Raw genomic sequence first — 20,741 nt, forward strand, 5'->3', positions numbered from 1 at the left:
AATGCTACCCCAACAGAAAAGAAAGTCCTCCATTTCCCAATAAGAGCTGCACTTCTACCCCAGGAACTGCCCAGTCCTTGGGAAGTTCTGCTGTGTGAAGGCAGCTGTGAACAGTGTGGCCCCGGGAGTTTTGTTCTGCCTGGTGGGGAGCTGTGGAAACAAGCGGAAACCACAGGTGGTAGACTTGGCAGAGACACAAGCATACGGATTCCACCGCAGAACTAGATGCCACCATCTGCCCACCAGCTCCTCTGGTGGTTCCCTCACTTCCCTGCCTTGCCCCTTCTCCAGGCTGAGAACAGATGGCATTCAAGATACAATGAGTTTTTGCTTTTTTTTTTTTTTTTTTTTTTTTTTTAATAATGACAACATCCTAGTTGTAGTCAGAAATAGAAGGAGATGTGCACAGTTGAGGGTGGGGTACCTGCCAAAGTGGGGCTCAAAGAAGGACGCTTTGAGGCTATACTACGTGATAGCTGGGCCCTCAACCCCAGTGCTTTCTGTTACAGTAGGAAGAACTGTCCTGGTGGACAGACCAAACAGCAGGTTAGCTCTTAGAGAAGAACAAAGAGAAGTGGCTCCTGCATGGGAGCTGGCTCTGTGGAGGTGTTTCCTGGATTCCTCTTGCCAGCCCCTGTGTGATTGTTAGCTGGATTTAGTTGGGTAGGTCATTGAATGTGTTCAGGTCGTGAACATAACCTCCGAACCATTAACAATTTGCAATATGTGGTGGCCCATGGCTGTAATCTCAGCACCCAGGGAGGCAGAGGCAGGTGCATCTCCGTGAGTTTGAGACCAACCCGGTCTACAAAATGAGTCCAGGATAGCCAAGGCTACACAGAGAAAAACCCTGAAAAACAAGACAATCAAACAAAACAAAACAAGACAAATAAACAAACAAAACAATTTGCAACATGGCCAATAAAGCCAGAATTGTTACAAATATCTTGTTGGACTTAGACACCTTCTAGAGTCTCATTGGTTGTGACCTTCTAGAATTTTAGGATTATAGAATTTAGGGGACACAGGACAAATGAGCTAAATAGAGTTCTCCTTTCAGTGTTTTCCTTGGATTTTAGTTTGTCCCTCTTTCTTTCTTTCCTTTTTTCCTTTCCTTTCCTTTTTCTTCTCTCCCTGCCTCCTTCTTTCTTTTCCTCCATCTGTTCCTTCCTTCCTTTCCTTTTTTGATAAGGTCTCACTCTATGATCTTGGCCAACTTTGGACCTGCTGCTACTCTCCTGCCTCTGCCTCTGGAGAGCTGGGATTACAGGCATGTGCTATTCGCATCTGGCATTTTCTGTTGTTACTTTGTTTTGAAATAGTATCTCATGTAGCCCAGGGTGGGCTTGAAGTTGCCAAGTAGGGATAGTAGGAGGAGGATCTTCAAGTCCCAATCCCTCCTGGGGCTGCCTCTTAAGTGCTGGGATCACCGGCTAAGTTTGTCTTTTAGCCTACGTGATGCAGCCTATATATCCTGTATCAGCTACAAAACCACACCTGGGTTCCAATGAGAGAATGGCATTTTATCCCATTTTAAAAGCTGGGACTACTCGAACTGGAACAATCTCCTCCTTCCTTCAAAAGTTCCCACTAGAATAAAACCTGGACACCCCATTCCCCTGCCCAACTGACATTGCTTAAAAAAAAAAAAAAAAAAAAAATCTGCAGCATGAGCTGGCTGCAGCACAACTCTCTGTAAGAAGGTTCCTGATTCATCCAAGGAGAACCTGCCTGTGAGTTGAAGAACGCTGCTGAGTCAGAATGGTGCTGTTTGCTCCTACCCTATAGTCTTCTTCTGGCCATGCTGGCAATGCCTGCTGTGTGATGGGGACAGATTTGGAAGAAGATGGAACTCAGACTTCTCTCCGTATTCCCTCTTTAGACGGTGGGGGGATGTGGAATGTGGGATAAAATGTCCTTTCAGTCAGTGTCATCTAATCTAGGAGCAGAGAACCTACTCCTGCTGGTGGTTAGAATGTCACTTGCCCTTTGTCCTTCAGATCCATGAGAAGGAAGAAGAAGAGTTCAATGAGAAGAGTGAAAATGATTCTGGCATCAATGAAGAGCCTCTGCTCACAGCTGACCAGGTATGAATGAGAACCTCCCCCCACCCAGCTTCCTGGAAACTTTCATTCTTCTAATAGACAAAGGCTGAAGAGGACACACCCATCCAGGTCAGAAGAAGGATGTCGCAGTCTTGAGGTGCCTTGTCGAGGAGTTCAGTATCTTTGATAAGAGGTTTAGTTTCTCTTTATGCTTCAGTTTATTTGTGAATTTAATTTTGAACACCTGGGTTGGTTGTAGCAGTTGGTGATGATACCCAGAGCCATATTTAGGGTCTCCTGGCTTTATTTCCTGTGATGCCTCTGTAGACTTTTCTTTTTATTTTTTTAATTTCAAATTTTCAAGACAGAGTTTCTCTGTGTAGCCCTAGCTGTCCTGGAACTCGCTCTGTAGATCAGGCTGGCTTCAAACTCAGAGATCTGCCTGCCTCTGCCTCCCAGGTGCTGGGACTAAAGATGTGTAGCACCGTGCCTGGATTTCCGTAGATTTCTCATGCTTGGAGCTTTGGCACTTAAGCTGTGTGTAGGGCAGATCTTAAATGCTCTTTTTGTTTTGTTTTGTTTTGTTTTGTTTTAAGAAGCAGTAACAGGTAAGGCATCTGTCATGGGTGGGTTTTTTTTTTTCATCACATTTTGTAGAATCCTGAAAATTTTTAGCCTTCCAAAAGGAATCTCAGAGACACTTCTATCTTTGTGAGAAAACAAAAAAAGAAGAAGAAGATGGCATGCTTCACTTTGGGGGACTGAGTTCGTCATGTTGTAGTTTTGGGGATTTCTTACTTAGGCAGAGGTGCTGAGTCTCTTTATTCACCTTCTCAGTCAACAAATGTCTGCAAGCGCTTATGTGAGCTAGACGCCACACAAGCTTTCCCCGGCTGTTCTGAAAGCGCTCCACTGTCAACCAGCAGAGCCAGAAAGTGCGTTTCAGTGGAGGTGCTTCTTCATGCGTGTGGCTAAAAGCAGGATTCAGTTTTTTCTTTTAATTTCTTTTTTTTTTGTTTTTTGTTTTTTTTTTTTTTTTTTGAAGTAGGATTTATTATAGGTAAGGAATAAGAGATTGAAGGAAATCATGTCAAGAACAGGTGTTCATGCTTGTAAACTCAGTGCTTGGGCAGTGTAGGAGGATCAGGAGTTCCTGGCTATCCTTGTTGCATGAGACCCCGTCTCAAAAAAAAAATTAAAAAAGCAAAACACAAAACACACACACATAAAACAAAGGAAAATAAAAGAACAGGGCTAAGAGTGTTTGGAGGGTTTGTTTGTTTGTTTTGTTTTGTTTTGGCTGGCCTGGAACCTGTTATATAGACCAGGCTGGCTTCAAACTCAACATACCCTGCAGGACTAAAAGTCTTCTAAAATATATATTTATACTTACCTTATGTCTTATGTCTATGTGTGAGGGTCTCTATGCATGTTGGTGCCTGGTGCCTGGGGAGGCTAGAAGAAGGTGCTAAATCCCCTGAAAGTGTAGTTACGAGGGGTCGTGAGTTACTGTATGGATGCCGGGAACTCGATCCAGGTCCTCTGGAAGCACAGCAAGTGATTTTGTCTGTGGAGCTGCCTCTGCACACCCATGGCTAGTATTTATTGTGACTTGAAGAGAGGGATTGCACTTCAATGACAGGTTCTCTATTAGTCACATTTTGTCATTAATGTGATCAAATACTGAACAAAAGCCAACCTAAGGAAGAAAGGGTTTGTTTTGATCCAACTTTGATCCAACTTCACCATGGCAGTGAAGTCACAGAGCTGGTCACGTGGCATGCACAGTCAGGAAGCAGAAAGAGAAATGCTGCTTAGCTTTCTTTCTCCTTTCTATTTTATTATATTATATTTTATTTTCAAGACTAGGTTTTAGCCGGTTGTGGTGGTGCATGCCTTTTATCCCAGCATTCAAGGAGGCAGAGGCAAGTGGATCTCTCTGAGTTCAAAGCCAGCCTAGTCTACAAAGTGAGTCCAGGACAGCCAAGGCTATACAGAGAAACCCTGTCTTGAATAAACAACAACAACAAAAACCAACCAAACAAACAAAGACTAGGTCTTACTATATAGCTCTAGCTGGCCTGGAACAAGTTGGCCTTGAACTCAGAGATTCACCTGCCTCTGCCTCACATGTGCAGGGATTAAAAGTGTATGCCACCATACCTGGTTTTATTTTCTTATTTCTGCCTCCTCCAGGACTCCCAGCCCATAGAATGGTGCTGCCCATAGTTAAGGTCGGTCTTACCACCTCAGTTACCCTAATTAGAACTGCCTCACAGACAGGCTTAGAGGTTTGTCTCCAAGAAGACTCCAGAGACTGTTGACTATCACTCGTAATTATCATAGGCACAACGAAAACAACTGTCAGCCATAAGACCTTAAAGAGGAGCTGTGTTACTTGGTCACATTTTACAAAATACCCTTCAACAAGTAAGCATGTCCTAAATTTACAGTTCAATTTGAGAAGGTTTCTGTGTATCAACAGGGATAGTTTCAAAAGAGGAAACCCTAAGCCCTGTTACTTTCAGTGCAGCCCAGTGGGAAGAAACCTATCTCCAAGTTCACTGTCTAATGGCTTCAGAGGTTGAGTCTCTCTCGGCACTGTGAAGAGGCCACGATGTCTAATAGTGCTGTTGCCACCAGACTCATGCAGACTCTCTTCCTCATGAGGGTTACTCCCTTTCTTTATGTGCAAACAGCTAATGTCCACAGTCATTCATGCATTCTTTCTGGTAGCATTTATCTTGACCCTCAACTTGAAGAGAGCTGAGTCCCGCTAACAGTCAAATTCAGAAATGGAGTTCTTGTCTACTTTTTGCTCTTCAGATATGGCTGTCCTTCTACCATTTTCTGATCTCTGGTGTCACTTTTTACTAGGCAGCTTCAGTTCTTGTCCAGTGAATTCTGGAGAAACATCTGTTTTTTTCCCCATTTGGGGTTGTTCTGGGAATGTGTGTATTCCTCCCCCTCTGTTATAAGAAGTGTGCCAATTAATGGGCTGGGTTTTGTGTTATAGTTGGGCAGATAAAATATTTTCCCACTTAGAAACAAAATGCTTAGCAAACTGAAGTAAATGTTTACTTCCAGGCAGGCCTGCTTCATTTCCTGAAAGAGTAGCTAATTTCCAATAATGCATTCATCTAAATGGAGCACTTGGAAGAGGTTTACATGAAAGCGCTTTGCATTAAAGAAGACAGAACATATGCAAGCCTTTGATAGGGTCTATTTTTATTATTATCCAATATTTATGAAGATAGAGAATAAATTAGGAATGTTGCTGACTACTCGAATGAACTGGAACACCAGGAGGAAACGGAGTTTGTACTTTATCTTTAGGTGATTGAGGAGATCGAAGAAATGATGCAGAACTCTCCAGATCCTGAGGAGGAAGAGGAGGTGCTGGAAGAGGAGGATGGAGGAGAAATCTCATCCCAGGCAGACTCAGTCCTGCTGCAAGAGATGCAGGCCTTGACACAGACTTTCAACAACAACTGGTCCTATGAAGGTGAGGGACACTGAGCTGGGTTTACTGAGGATCAAACAACTCTTTAGTGCCAGGCACGGCTTTATTTATTTATTTATTTGATAGGGTCTCACTATGAAGCACTGACTGGGCTGGAACTAACTACGTAGACCAGGCTGGCCTCTAACTCACAGAGATCTGTCTGCCTGAGATTATAAAAGATTATGCCAGCATGACTGTGCCCTGCCCAGATACTGTTTACATATAGTTATCAGAACTTGATCTCTGCCCTAGAGTAGAGATTTGCAAATCCAGAGGAAAGACAACACCTTCCCGATTTAGTATCTGGAGAAAAGTCAGCATTCTTGCAGGGGGAGGGGGGTAGAATAAAATTTCAGTGCTAAAGCAAACCAAACAAGACTAAAAAGTAGGACTCTGAACCATTGCCCTAATGCAATCAATATGTATGGTAGGACAAGGGCTATAGCTCAGTGGCAGAGCATTTTGCCTTGCATTTAGGATACTCAGGTATCCTAGGTACAAGCCCCAGTAGTGTGTGTGTGTGTGTGTGTGTGTGTGTGTGTGTGTGTGTGTGTGTGTAAGAGAGAGAGAGAGAGAGAGAGAGAGAGAGAGAACTAACAGTCAGTGTTTTCCATGTGTCACCTTAACACTAACTTCACACCATGCCCCCAGGACTGAGCTGTCTTCTGGAGTTTAAGTGACCTGTCTAAGCCCACAGTTGGAGAAATAGAATTATAAACAAAACCTCCTTGCCTCTCAGAAAATCCCTCTCACAAAAATATGGGTGAGGGCAATTTTATTACTGAATAAATATTAAATGAGAACAGGCTACGTATCACAGGCAGTCCTCCAAAGGACAGCAGAGACTGAAGGAAACTGTACTCTTGTTATGACTAAGTGGATGGAACCCATTACTCCAAATGGTTTTTGCCATTTGGAGTCAGGTGGCTGAGTTAGGCCCCTGTACCTCCAGAACAGTGGAAGATTGGGTCTTCTTTTCCTTTATGATCACATTTCAAAGCAGGGGCTCTCAGATCCCTGAAGGGAACTTTCCTGAACTGTGGAGATGGGAGGAGGCTTTTTTAGCCATTAACATTTTAATATATGTGTGAAAAGGGCAGGCAGAGAAATCTAAGAGAAAAGGGAGATGGAGAAGAAGAAAACTCTCTCTCTCTCTCTCTCTCTCTCTCTGTATGTCATTTAGGGATGGGAATTAAATACAGGGCCTTATGCTAGCACACACTCTGACGAGTTACACCCTCAGTCCTCTACCCTTTTCTTTCAGAGAGAGTGAAGATCTCATTTCCAATGTATGCTTTCCCTCACACCTCCTAGTCATTAACAGGGGCAGTGGAGACAGCAGTTGAAACCAGGAGAGTAACTCCAGCATCCAGGTTTTTAATGCCAGTCTCTCATTACCTCTCTAACACAGATTTACAGTAATGACTATATAAAGAGTAGGCTGGGTGAAGCATGAAATGAAAACATAGTAAAAAAATAATAAATCAGCAGCTTTCTTAGGAGTGGCTATGTGCATCCCTCACGGCAGGAGGAGGCCTTCTCTGCAGTGATGGTACTATGAATGAGTGTGGGGGTGGGGCTGAGACAGAAGGTGTGTCTGCTAGGGTGCCTTGGTCCAAATTTCAGGTGGAAGTTGCAAAATTTGAGACAGAAATCAAGCACCACATCCGGAAAGCAAAACTACCTGGCCCTAGGAAGATGAAGCAGGCAAGACTGTGCCACTGCAGCAAGCCACAGGGTGATGGAGTGGGTTTGGCTGCTTGGCTGCATTCACCACCCGCCCAGTCAGGCCATTCTCAACCACACAAAGGGCCCAAACATAGAAGCACTCAGCAAAGCAGAGTGAAATGGCAAAAAAAAAAACAGAAGGGGGAGAACAGCTTCAAAGGGCAAAACAAAGCAGGAGGAACCAACTGAGTCAGCAGACACCCAGGCTGAGCAGATGAGAAGGAGAGGGGGGCCCTGAGGTGACATAAAAAAGGGTGCCCTACATTCATCACATGTATTTTACTAATGTGCTTAATTGGCATGTGGCAAATGTGTGTGTTTATGGGATACAGTGTCATCTGAAACATTTCAATACATTGTGTATAATGTGTAATATTTCATCATCTAACACATAACCATGTCTTTCTGGTGGGGTTTCGTCTGTCTCTGTCTGTCTATCTGTCTGTCTGTCTGTCGTCTTTCTCTCTCTCTCTCTCTCTCTCTCTCTCTCTCTCTCGTGTGTGTGTGTGTGTGTGTGTTTGTGTGTATGTATGTGTTGCTAGGGATTGCACCCAGGGCTTCTTCCATGCTAAGCAAATGTTGTGTCACTGATTTCATCCTTCGCCATGTGTCAGGAAAACGTGCAATCCTTTCTGCTCACTGGATGTGATAGCACACACCTGTGATACCAACACACAGGAGGCTGAGGCAGGAGGAGTAAGGCTATTCTTGCCTTCAAATTGTGACCTTGTCTCAAAAAACAAAACAGCAAGGGCCAGAGAGATGTCTCAACATTTCAGAGCACTGGCTATTCTTGCAAAGGACCCAAGTTCAATTCCCAGCACCCACAAGGCTACTTAACAACCATCTGTACTCCATTTCCAGGGGATCTGATGCCCTGCCCTCTTCTGGTTTCTGTAGGTACCATTTACATACAAGGTACAGAGACATACATGAGGATAAAACACCCATACACATTAAAAAAAAAAAATCACAACTCTGCTGCTTTATTATTTGTTTGTTTGTTTGTTTGTTTGTTTTGTAGGCAGTACTCACTATGTAGATCTGGCTGTCCTGGAACTCTTTATGTAAATCAAGCTATTTTTGAGCTCACACCCAACTGCTAGAATTAAAGGCATGTGCCACCATGCCTGGCTCTCCTACCCTTTTTGAAGTAGCCAATTGACAATGATCTAAACATCATGCAGCCTTAGGAGACAAGATGTTAAGAGTGTCTATGTCTGTATTCTCTGGTTCCCTTTCTTTGTATCTGGAAGTAGCCTGCCGATTGATAAGGCTTCATTGTTCACTCCCCTTTCTCAGTCTTCCCTGGGTCTCCCATTGTTTAGAGGGTGTACTGCAGCACAGAACCATACATGCTCAGGTCATGTTCATTTGGATGTCTGCTCTGTCTCCATGATTTCTTGGGAGAAAACACTACCTCTCGTATCACTGCTCATTACAGATGTCAAAGCCTCAATATTTCCTTCCTCAACCTAGTGTTGTGTATAATATGTGAGTATTACAGAGATAGAGGACAGACAGAAAGACAGAACAAGGAATCAAAGAAAGGCATGTGCCCACCTTCATTGGACACAGAGTTTCCATGCTTCCTTGCAGACACTTTTCGTTCACCTGATGATAACAGTCTTTCGGAGAAACTAAGAATAGGAAGAGGTCCCGCCCTAAGAATGGTTTCATCTCCGGCAGGATCATGGCTGTCTCTATAGGTGTCACCCACTGAATCCCTCTTTCTCACTAGGGCTAAGACACATGTCTGGATCTGAGCTGACAGAGCTGCTGGACCAGGTGGAGGGTGCCATCCGTGACTTCTCAGAGGAGCTGGTACACCAGCTGGCCCGCAGAGATGAGCTGGAGTTTGAGAAGGAAGTGAAGAACTCCTTCATCACAGTGCTCATTGAGGTCCAGAACAAGCAGAAGGAGCAACGGGAACTGATGAAGAAGAGGCGGAAAGAGAAGGGGCTAAGCCTTCAGAACAACCGAATAGAGAAGGGAAATCAGATGCCTCTCAAGGTACATGGGCGATCAGAAGGCTAGGCACAGCCAGGTTTGAGCCCCAACCATCGTGTGTCCTGATACCTGCCCTGCAGTGGACCCCTAAACAGTTACTGGGTAATAATCATACGTAACCCTGTGACAGGCAGTAGGGTCAGGAAGGGAGGGGATACCTCCTATCTCCTGGAGTTCCCAGAAGGCCTCTGGTCTAAGTGGAGGACATACTAAATAAATGTTTAAAATTTCCTGAATATGACCTGTGTTCTCCAGGCTGGTCCTTGAAAAAAATAGAGCTGGGTCAGGATCTCTACCATTGGCATAGATTATTTTTTAGCCTGCTCTCGCTGGGGTCATGTGTAGAGTATTGCTGGATTGTTTGAATGGCTGAAAAGAACCAAATGGCTCATTGGTTCATGATAGGGTGAAGTCCACAGAATTATCTAAGTTGTTTTTTAAAAAACACTTTTGCCTAGCTCTATCACAGACCTGTTGAATTAAGGTTGGGCCATGCACCTCTTGAAGGAAAGTTTTCTGTGCCAGGTCCTTTCTGGAAGCCTACCCTTCCCAACAGCAGCATGCTCTGTTTTCCACTGAGATCTTTGTGTCATGGTTCCCCAGAATTGCCCTGTCCTGTCTTATTTTTCTGTCTCTATGACACAGGATGAAATGAGGAAGCCTGGGGGTAACAAAAGGGTCTTGTAACCTTGAGGGACTTACCCAAATGCGTCTTTAAGGCTACTGTTCTCCTTGCTTAAATTTTGCCTGTCTGTGCAAGCCAAGAGCTTAGACTCGCTCTCTAGTTGGTATGGCCACTTATCTAGGGTGGTGTGACAGCTAATGAGCATTTGAGCAAGAACACAGAGGTCCCTGGGGCAATGATGTTGGGAAGAAAGCCTTTGCCCATCTTGGGTGTGTTTCTTCCTTAGCGCTTCAGCATGGAAGGCATTTCCAGCATCCTGCAGAGCGGCATCCGCCAGACCTTTGGCTCCCCAGGAGCCGACAGACAGGTATGTACAGCCAGTTAGCTCCTTTATCCCTCTAGACAGCGAGCAGCTCACGCCCTCACCAGAGATAAGGGTGATGAGGACACACTGGAGTTATCCTAGATTTTAGACAAGGGTGAGATGTCCTAACATTTTCTTCTACTTGTAAGGAAGACACAGAAAATGTCTTTCAGGGCTCTTTTTTTTTTCTGTTTGTTCTTTGATGTTGCTGTTTTATTTATTTATTTATTTATTTTTTGTTTTGTTTTGTTTTTTAAGGTCATTTTATCTTGGGACAAGGATAAAACTTAAAACTCAGCACCAAATGTAGATCTATGAATTAGTTTGCTTTAGAGTCTGATAAGCTCTATCTCTTGGGTGACCAGATGAGCCACTGCCACCAAAGTTGCAGCTCTGACTGTGTCACACCATGGCATCTCTTTCTTGACTCCTGTTTGTCAGAAACTTGTCATCACCTTTGTACTACAACAAAATACCCAAGGCAATTAACTTCAGAAAGAGCAAAGTTTTGCTTGTTCATTTTTATTGGGTGACCTCATTAGTATGGCCTACTGGTTTTTGATGCCCACTGGCTGGGTATCTTGGGGCTTGTTTTGTTGTAGAAGAGAGCCCATCAGACAGTCAAGATCTTGGGTGAAGTAGGTATACCATTTTGACAAAAGAGAAATAATTTCTTCTCAAATTGCACTGTGAAGAATAAACCTGTACCCACTGCCCCAGCTACCATCCAGGAGAAGAAATGCTCCCCAGGATTTTGAGAACCAAAAAGACTTTAGCACATTAAGAATGTAGAAGTTGGGCTGGAGAGATGGTGTAGAGGTTAAGAGTACTGGCTGTTCTTCCAAAGGTCCTGAGTTCAATTCCCAGCAACCACATGGTGGCTCACAACCATCTATAATGATATCTGGTGCCCTCTTCTGTATGCAGGCAGAATACTGTATAAATAATAAATAAATCATTGAAAACCACGCACACATACACAAAAAAAGAATGTAGAAGTTGGGGCACTGAAAATAGGCAAACCTATTGTAGAGATGTCCGTTAGGAGGTAGAGGAAGGCTCTGAGGTAGCACTGTATAGAGACAGCAAGTGTTACCCAGCACGTGAAGAAAACATGGTCCCCGTGCAAGTTGCCCACTGGGCCTCAACCCGAGAGGGACCATGACTCAGGTTTTCGTGCCGTTTGTCTTGACAGTATCTGAACACAGTCATCCCTTACGAGAAGAAATCCTCTCCTCCCTCTGTGGAAGACCTGCAGATGCTGACCAACAGTGAGTTTCTCGTCCTCAGCCCCATGCCCAGAACATCGTCTCTCCATTCTTGCCTGTGCACGTCTTGTTCTCGGTTCCCAGATTTCTTTAGGATGGCTTTGCCTGGGGCAAAATTCTCTGCATTTTGTATCCTCTTGAACAAGGTGAGATTAGCTTGGGGGTTTAGGTCAGTGGTAAGAGTACTTGCATAGCGAGTTCAAGGCCCTGGGTTAGATCCTCAGCTCCTAAAAAAGGACAAAAAGAACAAGGCAAGATTAAAATGCTCTGCTGTGGTCCCCAGGCTTTTTTTTAGGGGTGGGGAGGCAATAGAGGGGTGGGGCAGAAGTGGGAGGGGCAGAGGGTTGGTTTTGTTTTGTTTTGTTTTGTTTTTTTTCTGTTTTTCCTACAGCTCCCTGGACTTTGCTTTCTCTGCCTTGACTGTCTACACATCGGCCCCTTGAAGCAGAGAGCTCTGGCTGCTGTTCTTTTAATGTGAAGCGAGGCTTTTTGGGTGGAGTGAGGCCACTTGGAAAGAATAGAGTCTAGTTTTCCTTCCAGGAAGTGGCTGCCTCTTCTTCACTTTGGCTGCTCTGTTCTGTATTAACATTCTGAGCTATGCGGAGAAGCAAACATGTAATAAAGTTCTTTTTTAGGCAGAGTCCATCTATCCGTACACTCTAACAGTACAAGCCCCGAAAGGGCAGCTTCAGGCAGCAGTGTTTGCTGGGCTCTCTTAGGAGGAGAAAAATCTTAGACTGAGACTTGGTGACACTCTCAGTGGATCAGATAGAAATCCCATTTTTTTTCCAGGCAGCTTGGTCTGCTGAATGACAGCTCACAAGGCTGCTCAGTGCACTGTGGCTGCTCTGAAGGGGGCGGGCCAGGGCAAGGCTATCTGTCGGTCATGCTAGAGGAAGGGAAAGGGGCTTCAAATCATCCTAGGAAGATAGGCATCCCTCCTACTGCTCCCCACCCCCAAGTTAAGAGTGAGGAAATGCTTCTTTTTCATCAGCCTAGAGAACAAAAGCAGGAGTGTGCGGCAAACAGATCTTGCTGACTTCCATAGACACCATGTCCTTGAGAATCAGAAATTTAACTTCAAAGTACACAAGTCTGCTTAGATCCCTATACTTGCATACATATGCACTGAGATTTATTTTTCAGTACTATGGGCTGAACCTGTGGAACTTGTGCTTGCCAGCTCAGAGCTCTGCATCTGCTTTTTAACCTTTGAGACAGGAGCTCACTTAGTTGCCCAGGCTGCCCCTGGACTCATTATGTAACCCAGGCAGGCTTCAAATTTGCTATTCTTTTGCCTCTGCTTTCAGGATTACCAGTTTGTACCGGCAGGCCCAGCTTTTATTTTATTTTTATGTGTACACATGTTTTACCTGCATTATTTATGTGCACCACTTGCTTGCCTGGTGCCCAGGAAGGACAGAAGAAGGCAGTAGATGCCCTTGAGTTGGAGTTACAGAGAGTTATGAGCTGCTGTGTGAGTGCTGGAACTGAATATGGGTCCTCAGCAAGAGTTGCAAGTACTCTTATGCACTGAGCCATCTCTCCAGCTACCTCCCACTCACTGCTTTTGTTTTGTTTTCTTTTGTTTTTGTCTGTTTGTTTTGCAACAGAGTCTCTCCACTTAGCCCTGGATGTCCTGGAATTCACACAGATACACCTGCCCCTGCCTCCAGAGTGCTAGAACTAAAGATGTGTCCTACCATGTCTGGCCTGCCATTTAGTTTTTTAAAACCTATTTCTTTTTCCTTTATTTTCCTTTACCTTTTTACTTCTTCTCTTCTCTTCTTTCTTTTTTCTTCTCTTTTCTTTCTTTCTTTTTTTTCTTTTGAAATGGGTTCTCAATGTATAGCCTAGGCTAGATAATGAACTCTATTAACCTATTAGCCTCCTGAGTATTGGGATTTTAGGTGCAGACCAATATGCCCAACCATAGGTTTTATTTTCAATTATTAATTAAAACAATTTATTCTTTGTTTATGTGTATGAATGTTTTTGTTTACATGTGGGTGACACATGTCATTCATATGTATGACACAGAGATCAGAAGAGCACCCTATGGAATTTTAGTTACAAAAGCTGTGAGTTGCCACATAGCTACTGGGAACCCAACCTGGGTCTTCTATAAGAGATCAAGCACTCTTGGTGTGCCTCATGGTAAGCTCAGTGGAGAGCACTATCAGAGCATCCACAAGGTTCTGCATTCAGTGTTCAGTACCACAGTACACAGAGACACACAGACCGACACACAGACACACACAGATACACACCCAAAAACACAGACACAGATATACACACAGACACACATATACAGACATACACAGAGACACACAGACGCATGCATGTATACACACACAGAGGCAGCACACGCTATCAGCACATAACCTACAGGAGAATTCAGAATCATAACCTATAGGAGAATAAGTGTTCAGAAAGATAAAAGCGTATCCTCCAAAAGAATAAGACTTTAGATTGTTAAATGTCCACTTGTTAGAAGAGAAAGAAACACAAGCCAGGTGCTTGTGTTTTCACAGTGGTAAACATTTAAAGGACAACTTGGACACATTTCAGAGGTTGGTGTATATAAAGAACTTAATCATGCTCTTGAAAAGGGGAAGAATTTTTCATTTGTCTAGAAATTTCGTGTGATTCTCTTCATTGAAAATAGTTTTATATTTTTCAATTCATTAAAGAAGTATAGGGCTAGTGAGATGGCTTGTGGGTAAAGCACTTACTGTGCAAGCCTGGAGATCTTATTTCAATCCCTACAACCCACATAAAGATAGAAGGACAGAACCAACTCTGTAGAATTATCCTCTGACTTCCACACAGGACCTATGGCCCAAATGCGTGCGTTCACGCATACACACACACACACACACCAGATCCCTCGAAACTGAAGTTTCAGATGGTTGCGAGGCAACATGTGGGTGATGGGAATTGAACCTGAGTCTTCTGGAAAAGCACTCAGTGCTCATAACTGCTGAACCATCTCTCTAGCCCAAAGTTATACATTTTTGTAACCTGGTTTTAAAGATTTATTTTTATTCATGTATACGTGCCACAGGCGTGCATCTCCCTTGTAGCCGCAGTGACTACTACTACAGGTGGTTGTGAGCCTCCCAATATGGGTGCCAGGAATGACCGTGTTCCTCTGTGCCCCTGCTCACGGATCAATCCCTCCAGCCCTTCAGGCAGAGTTTAATTTTACCAGTCAACATTTTGCTAACATTCTTTCTCTTCTAACAAGTGGACATTTCACATTCAAAAGTCTTATTCCTTCATTAGAGGCTACACTTTTATCTTTCTGAACACTGGTTCTCCTATAGGTTATGATCCCGAATTCTGATTCTCCTGTAGGTTATGTGAGTACTAACTTTTGCAGATCCTGGTATGAGTTCACCAAAAAAAAAAAAAAAAAAAAAAGGTCGCTCTCTTTTCTTTGCTCCTTGAATCAAGTTCCCAGGCCAAAGTCTAGCTCATGTCATGGGACCATCCACGTAGATGCTTTAGTTTAAAGATCAACTTAGACACATGTTGAATAAGTCGGGTTATTGCATTTTCAACACAGCCATCTTGGAATGGCATTTGGTCTGCCCAGGCTCAGTTGCAAAGCACTGAACGAGCTAAGCAGACATGAATTTACATCTAAAAATACAGAACAGAGCCAGCAGGTAAAGACACTTGCTGCCAAGCCAGGGACCTGAATTGTATCTCTGAAATCACATGATAGAAAGAGAAAACAGCTTCTCCGGCAAGTTGTCCTCCAACTTTCATGTGCATGTCCTGGTATACACACCACAATACATGTAATTTAATTTTTTTAGATACAGCATAAAACAATCAGAAGACACCAGGATCCCCAGCAGCTAATTCAGTTGAAATGACTATTTATCTAAAGACATAAAACAAAAACCAGATAGACAATAGCTTCAGTCTTTTCCCCCAGACATGGTTGGTGATTTATACCATTATGTTGGTTCTATTCTTTACCTTGTCCTTACTCTGTCCCAAGTTTCATTATCCAGCCACAAAAGCAGGAGATCACGGAAGTGTATCTCAGGGCCCACTGATCGTCACTCTTTGCTCTGCTTATACAAGTGAAATGTGTTTGTTAAGGGAAATTGCAAGTATGGAAACGTGCTCTGTGGTCTCACACTCAGAACTGTTTATGGTTTTATGCAGTTTTAGATTTTTCTACATGATGATATACTTGTTATGAAGCTAATACATTTTCTTCAGCCCTTTTTCATGCGTAAGTCTGTTTCAGACATGTAGCTCTCTCATTCTCATAAGGTGATGTAAGGCTTCACCAACTGGTACACTGTGGTCCACTTAAGGAAGCTTATTGGTGAAGGAATCTATTGTTGGATGCTTATGCTGATATTATAAACAAGGCTTTCTTATGGAATTTTCCCCAAAGTGGACTTCAATATTATAAGTTGTGCATCTGAGAACATCTCATTTAGTTAACAGAAAAGTAATGATTTGTTTGGGGATGGAACAGAGGCCTTACATTTGCTAGATCAGTGTCCTATCATTGAGTTTCACTCTTAGCCTAGAAAATGCAATTTAAAAAATTATATAAAGGTAATTCTTAAAAGCCTTTAGTCTTTAGAAGTTTTTCCACTGTTTGTTTCTTGTACAAGTCAAGGAAGTATTTCAGCAAGAGCGATGTAGGCTCCCTGAGAGTCCACAGTTCTTTAGCTCTGCATAGTCTAACACTGTAATGGCCATTGCCATGACCTGCATGGCTTGGGGTTGACCTGATTGGGTAATGAGGAAAGAAGAAAGGACAGACACACAGGAAAGCTGGGATTGGGCGGGCTATGTGTCCTAATAGAGATGTACCACAGAAGCCTGGAAACTCAGCGCCTTCATTTTGTAATCTGCATCGAGGAGATGGGTCTATCGGGATATAGCCGGACAAGGAGGGATCCGGTCGGCTGATCTCTGAGGGGAGCAGTTTCAGGAGGGATCTGGTCGGCTGATCTCTGTAGGGGAGCAGTTTCAGATTGCAGTCAAGGGAAGATGTGCTTGACAGTTCCTAAAACTTGTTTTAGCTAAAAAAAAAAATGTCTTTTTTTAGCTAAAAAAAAATCAATGTTTCATATCATTCATACTTGGACCAGAGGAAAGCTTTTCCATCCCTTACAAGCCACACCCGGGGAAGGCTTTGCCATTTCTCTGGGTCTGAGTCATCAGAGACCTTGACCTTGACCTTGACCTTGGCTCATCTCAACAATACATTTACTCAGGACTTCATTTCCTCTCCACAGGATGTAACATAGAATAAAGATTTGTTAGGTAAACTTCATTTGTGGCCCATAAATTGGAGGCAAGGGTTATTGCAATACCATTTTTTTTTAAAATGTGAGTAGAACATCCTTAAAGACAAGTTCATAGCTGGGCATGGTGGGGCATACCCATCATTCTACCACTTCCAAAGCTGAGCTAGATGGGTCTCTGTGAGTTTGAGGCCATCCTAGTCTACATGGTGAGTTCCAGGCCAACCAGGGCTATAAAGTGAGACCCTGTCTCAAAAAACAAAACAAACAGCACAGTTTTATTAGTGGTTCAGGAATAATGACATCTAGGTTGATTATATCCGAAAGATGATTTTATCATTTTGGCAATTGTTTTGTTTATTTTTGTTAAAGATGCATGCTGGTATGGAAATTATAGATGAGCCAAAAGGGAAAAATTGAAAGAAGTCACTGGTAGTTCCACTTTGCAGAAACACCCCTGTCTATGGCTCTCTGGGTGTATTCTGTCTTACCCCAAGAATGCTGACTCTTGACAGAAGCTTGTAGAGGGATGCATCTACTTCATACTCACTCAATGGATGCCAGGTTTTCTCAAATCATTTCTCTCTTGCTTAGGGTGGGAGTGGTCTAGCCTTAGATGCAAGCTCCATACCCTGATAGTATTCTGGCCTGTATCTCCCTCTCTCTCCTTCTCTAGTTCTCTTCGCCATGAAGGAAGATAATGAGAAGGTGCCTACTTTGCTAACGGACTACATTTTAAAAGGTGAGAACATCTGTCCTCATCCCAGAACAGAAGTCTGGGTCCCTGCCCAGGCTGTGGAGCTCAGGCTGAAGCCCTCTTGGAGCACCCATACCAGGCCAACCAGCTCCTGCTCACATAAACCACATGGTCATCATGAGGGCTTCACGGTAATGGGTGTCACTGGCAGGCCTGAGGAAATTATGTTACTTCAAGTCACCACTGTAGGTCCTCATGAGGAACAGAATGCCAACAAAGGACTTATTATGGAGAAATCCTGAGGTGTTTGCATCATGTCATATTTATTTGGGAAAAACAAAGCTTGAAAATCAGTTAATACTTTCAATACTTAAAGGAGAATGATGTCATGATTAAGTATGTCTTTTCATAAGTTTTTATGTAATGGGGTATTGCTGGAGACCCACAGCTCATATATGCCAGGCAAGCATCGTTCCATTGAGCCACAGTTACTGCTTTGTAGCTCCTTTTTGAACATTTTGCTATAGAAGTTTTCAATGCAGGCAACAGCAAGAAGGATGGCTCTTATCTTCCAGCTTCATTAACTCATAGCCAATTTTTTAAAGTTTTATTTATTTTTATACGTATAGTTTCTGCATGTTTGTTCAACTTGTGTGTGCCCCAAAAGGCCAGAAGATGCCATAAGGTCCCTTGGGACAGGATTACAGATGTGGTACTAGAAAGTGAAGCTGGGTCTTCAGGAAGAGCAGCCAGTGCTCTTAACCCCTGAGCCATCTCTCCAGCCCACGCTGGTTTTATTTATACTCTTAGCCAGCAAGATTGTTTTGAAGCAGATTTTTGTTAATATTTTCTATCCATAAATATCTCAGTGTAATTGGACACACAGCCATAATGCCATTATCACAACTAAAGAATCAGGGCTGGGATGGTTCTCTGTTGTAGAATGCTTCCCTGGAAGGTCTGAGGCCCTGGGGTCCATTTCCAGAACAACAAAAAGGGAAGAGGGGAGAGTACAACCACGAAGTTAAGCATTCTGGGTGGCCTTGGTGACCCAATCACTGTACAGCTCACCTTGGTTTTTCCCATAGAATCTTTTCAGTTTATTTGCTTTTATTGGGACCTGATAAAGGTTGATAAAATTTGAAAATTTATCTCCTAAATCTGTCTGTCTTTGTGTCTCTATTACCCTCACCCAACTCTCTATCCTTCCTCTCTCTCCCTCTCACCTCCAACTCCAGGATCTCATGAAGACCAGGCTGGCCTCAAACCCTCTATGTAGCTGAGGAAGACCTTTAAATTCTTATCTTCCTGCCTTCACCTCCCAAGTGTTGAAATCAGCACCATGCTCAGCCATGTATCTTAAAAAAAATTTCAGCCAACCAACCAGCCAACCAACCAAACAAACAAAACATATATAGCCTTCCCATTCCTTCTTCTCTGTTCTTTTAAATCCATTTGTTAAGTTGTAGAATATATTTTTAATATTTTATTTTATTTTATGTGCATTAGTGTGAAGGTGTCAGATCTCTTGGAATTGGTGGTACACACAGTTGTGAGCCGCCATGTGGGTGCTGGGAATTGAACCGGGTCCTTTGGAAGAGCAGATAGAGCTCTTAACCACTGAGCCATCTCTCCAGCCCCCTGTAGAATATGTTTGTTCTAGACTCTTCCTAATTTCAGCCCAAGGCTTAATTTAATCTATTCTTCTGTTTTCTTTATTTGATGGAACAAGAGGCTCATATCTTTTGGGTGGTTGTAGACTTCCATGAGGGACCCTACACTGTCCACTTGTCTTGTGTTTGTGTGTTACTGACTGTTGATGACCACACACTCTCTGGACCCATCATCTTAGAGTTCTTGCTCCACATTTATACAAAATTTAGAAGAGTTGTTGAAGTTTTGTGGAACCTGGTTATGAAATCCCAAAGTGTACTCTTTTTATGGGGGTCAGAGAGATTAATATTAAATTTCAATAGGAAGAACTTAGGTTAAAAATTAGGAAGAGCTTGTGACTCTTAAAGACTTTTCAGGAATAGAAGTTTTTCAAAGAAGTTTGTGGAAGTGGATTAGATTATATGAGGTTGGTGAGCTGAAGTGTGACCCACTGAAATGTCAGTGAATTTATAAAAGTAGTTAATATTTACGGAGCATATTTTACAAGTCCCTCAGTAACCCTATGAGAAGCTCAGGGACATCCTAGTGTGTGTGTGTGTGTGTGTGTGTGTGTGAAGAACAAGCTTGGAATGGGAAGGCATTTCCTTAAAGTCACAGAGTTAGATCCATGGGCAAGGCTAGCGAGACTTCGGTACTTGATACTGTAACATACACCTTTCATTCTCCTCTGTCCTTAGGGAGAATGACTCAGGGCTGCAGTCCTTGCCTGGTTCTGGGGGTTGGAGGGTGGGGTGGGCTGGTAGGGAGCTCTCTGCTCAGTGTGATTCCTGCATGACCTCTCTCCTCTTGTCGTTTCAGTGCTTTGTCCAACTTAACCTCACCCTTGGAGCAGCCTCACTGCAGGAGGTCACTGAGCAAGAAAGTCATTCCATCACTGGGATTGCATGACACCACGTAACCTCCGGCGTGTGTTTAAACGTGTATAGCTTAAGCAGGATTAAACATGAGCAACCACGCAGGGTCCTTTGCTGTTGGCTTCTAGTGCTAGTAATCATTGGATGCATGATCGGGCGCAGGGCCGGTGGCACCGCTTCCTCTCCACCTGTGCTGAGGAAGGGAGGTGCCCTCACCACTCATTATGTAGTCTGGCTCCAGCCCTCAACCCAGCTTATACTCTAAGACTAATTTTGAAATAAACCTTCATTTAATTAATATTCTTCATGCTTTCTGAAGAGTGGTGTCCATTGGCTCTGTGTTCCAAACCCTCTAGGTAAATGATGTCTGGATGTCTTCAGATACTGGCCTGTGACCATGGCACTGACGCCTTGTGGTAGGCACTGGTGGGGTCATGTGATATTCTGAGACTGCCTATGACCACAGAAGGAGGCCATCCATGGTCTCCTAAGTTCTTGCTGCTTGGCTATATTATGTGTGGTATAAACTAGCTGCTCTGGGGCTAGGAGGAGATAGAGAATTCCACGGACATGCCAGTAAGCTGAAGGGCCTTTTATTGGAGTGTCAGGGTGGATTTCAGGGGTCTTGGAGCTCAGGGGCTGGAGGGAAGTAATTTTGCTGACCTCAGCTGCCTGGGAGACGG

General features: G+C 43.5%; 1 protein-coding gene across 1 annotated transcript in view; it reads left to right on the top strand.

The window, feature by feature from the left end:
• Fez1 (fasciculation and elongation protein zeta 1) overlaps positions 1–20,362 on the top strand; it is a 49,084-nt gene extending 28,722 nt beyond the window's left edge. Inside the window, exons 4-10 of the mRNA XM_055622386.1 lie at positions 2,001–2,087; positions 5,382–5,550; positions 9,020–9,291; positions 10,200–10,280; positions 11,473–11,548; positions 17,510–17,575; positions 20,003–20,362. Coding sequence (XP_055478361.1) covers positions 2,001–2,087; positions 5,382–5,550; positions 9,020–9,291; positions 10,200–10,280; positions 11,473–11,548; positions 17,510–17,575; positions 20,003–20,019 — 768 coding nt within the window. The 3' untranslated portion in view covers positions 20,020–20,362. The remainder of the gene's footprint in view (positions 1–2,000; positions 2,088–5,381; positions 5,551–9,019; positions 9,292–10,199; positions 10,281–11,472; positions 11,549–17,509; positions 17,576–20,002) is intronic.
• The last annotated feature ends 379 nt before the right edge of the window (positions 20,363–20,741 follow it).

The sequence above is a fragment of the Psammomys obesus genome, unplaced genomic scaffold, assembly GCF_907164565.1.
Source record: "Psammomys obesus unplaced genomic scaffold, mPsaObe1.curated_primary_1811, whole genome shotgun sequence".
Lineage (NCBI taxonomy): Eukaryota > Metazoa > Chordata > Mammalia > Rodentia > Muridae > Psammomys > Psammomys obesus.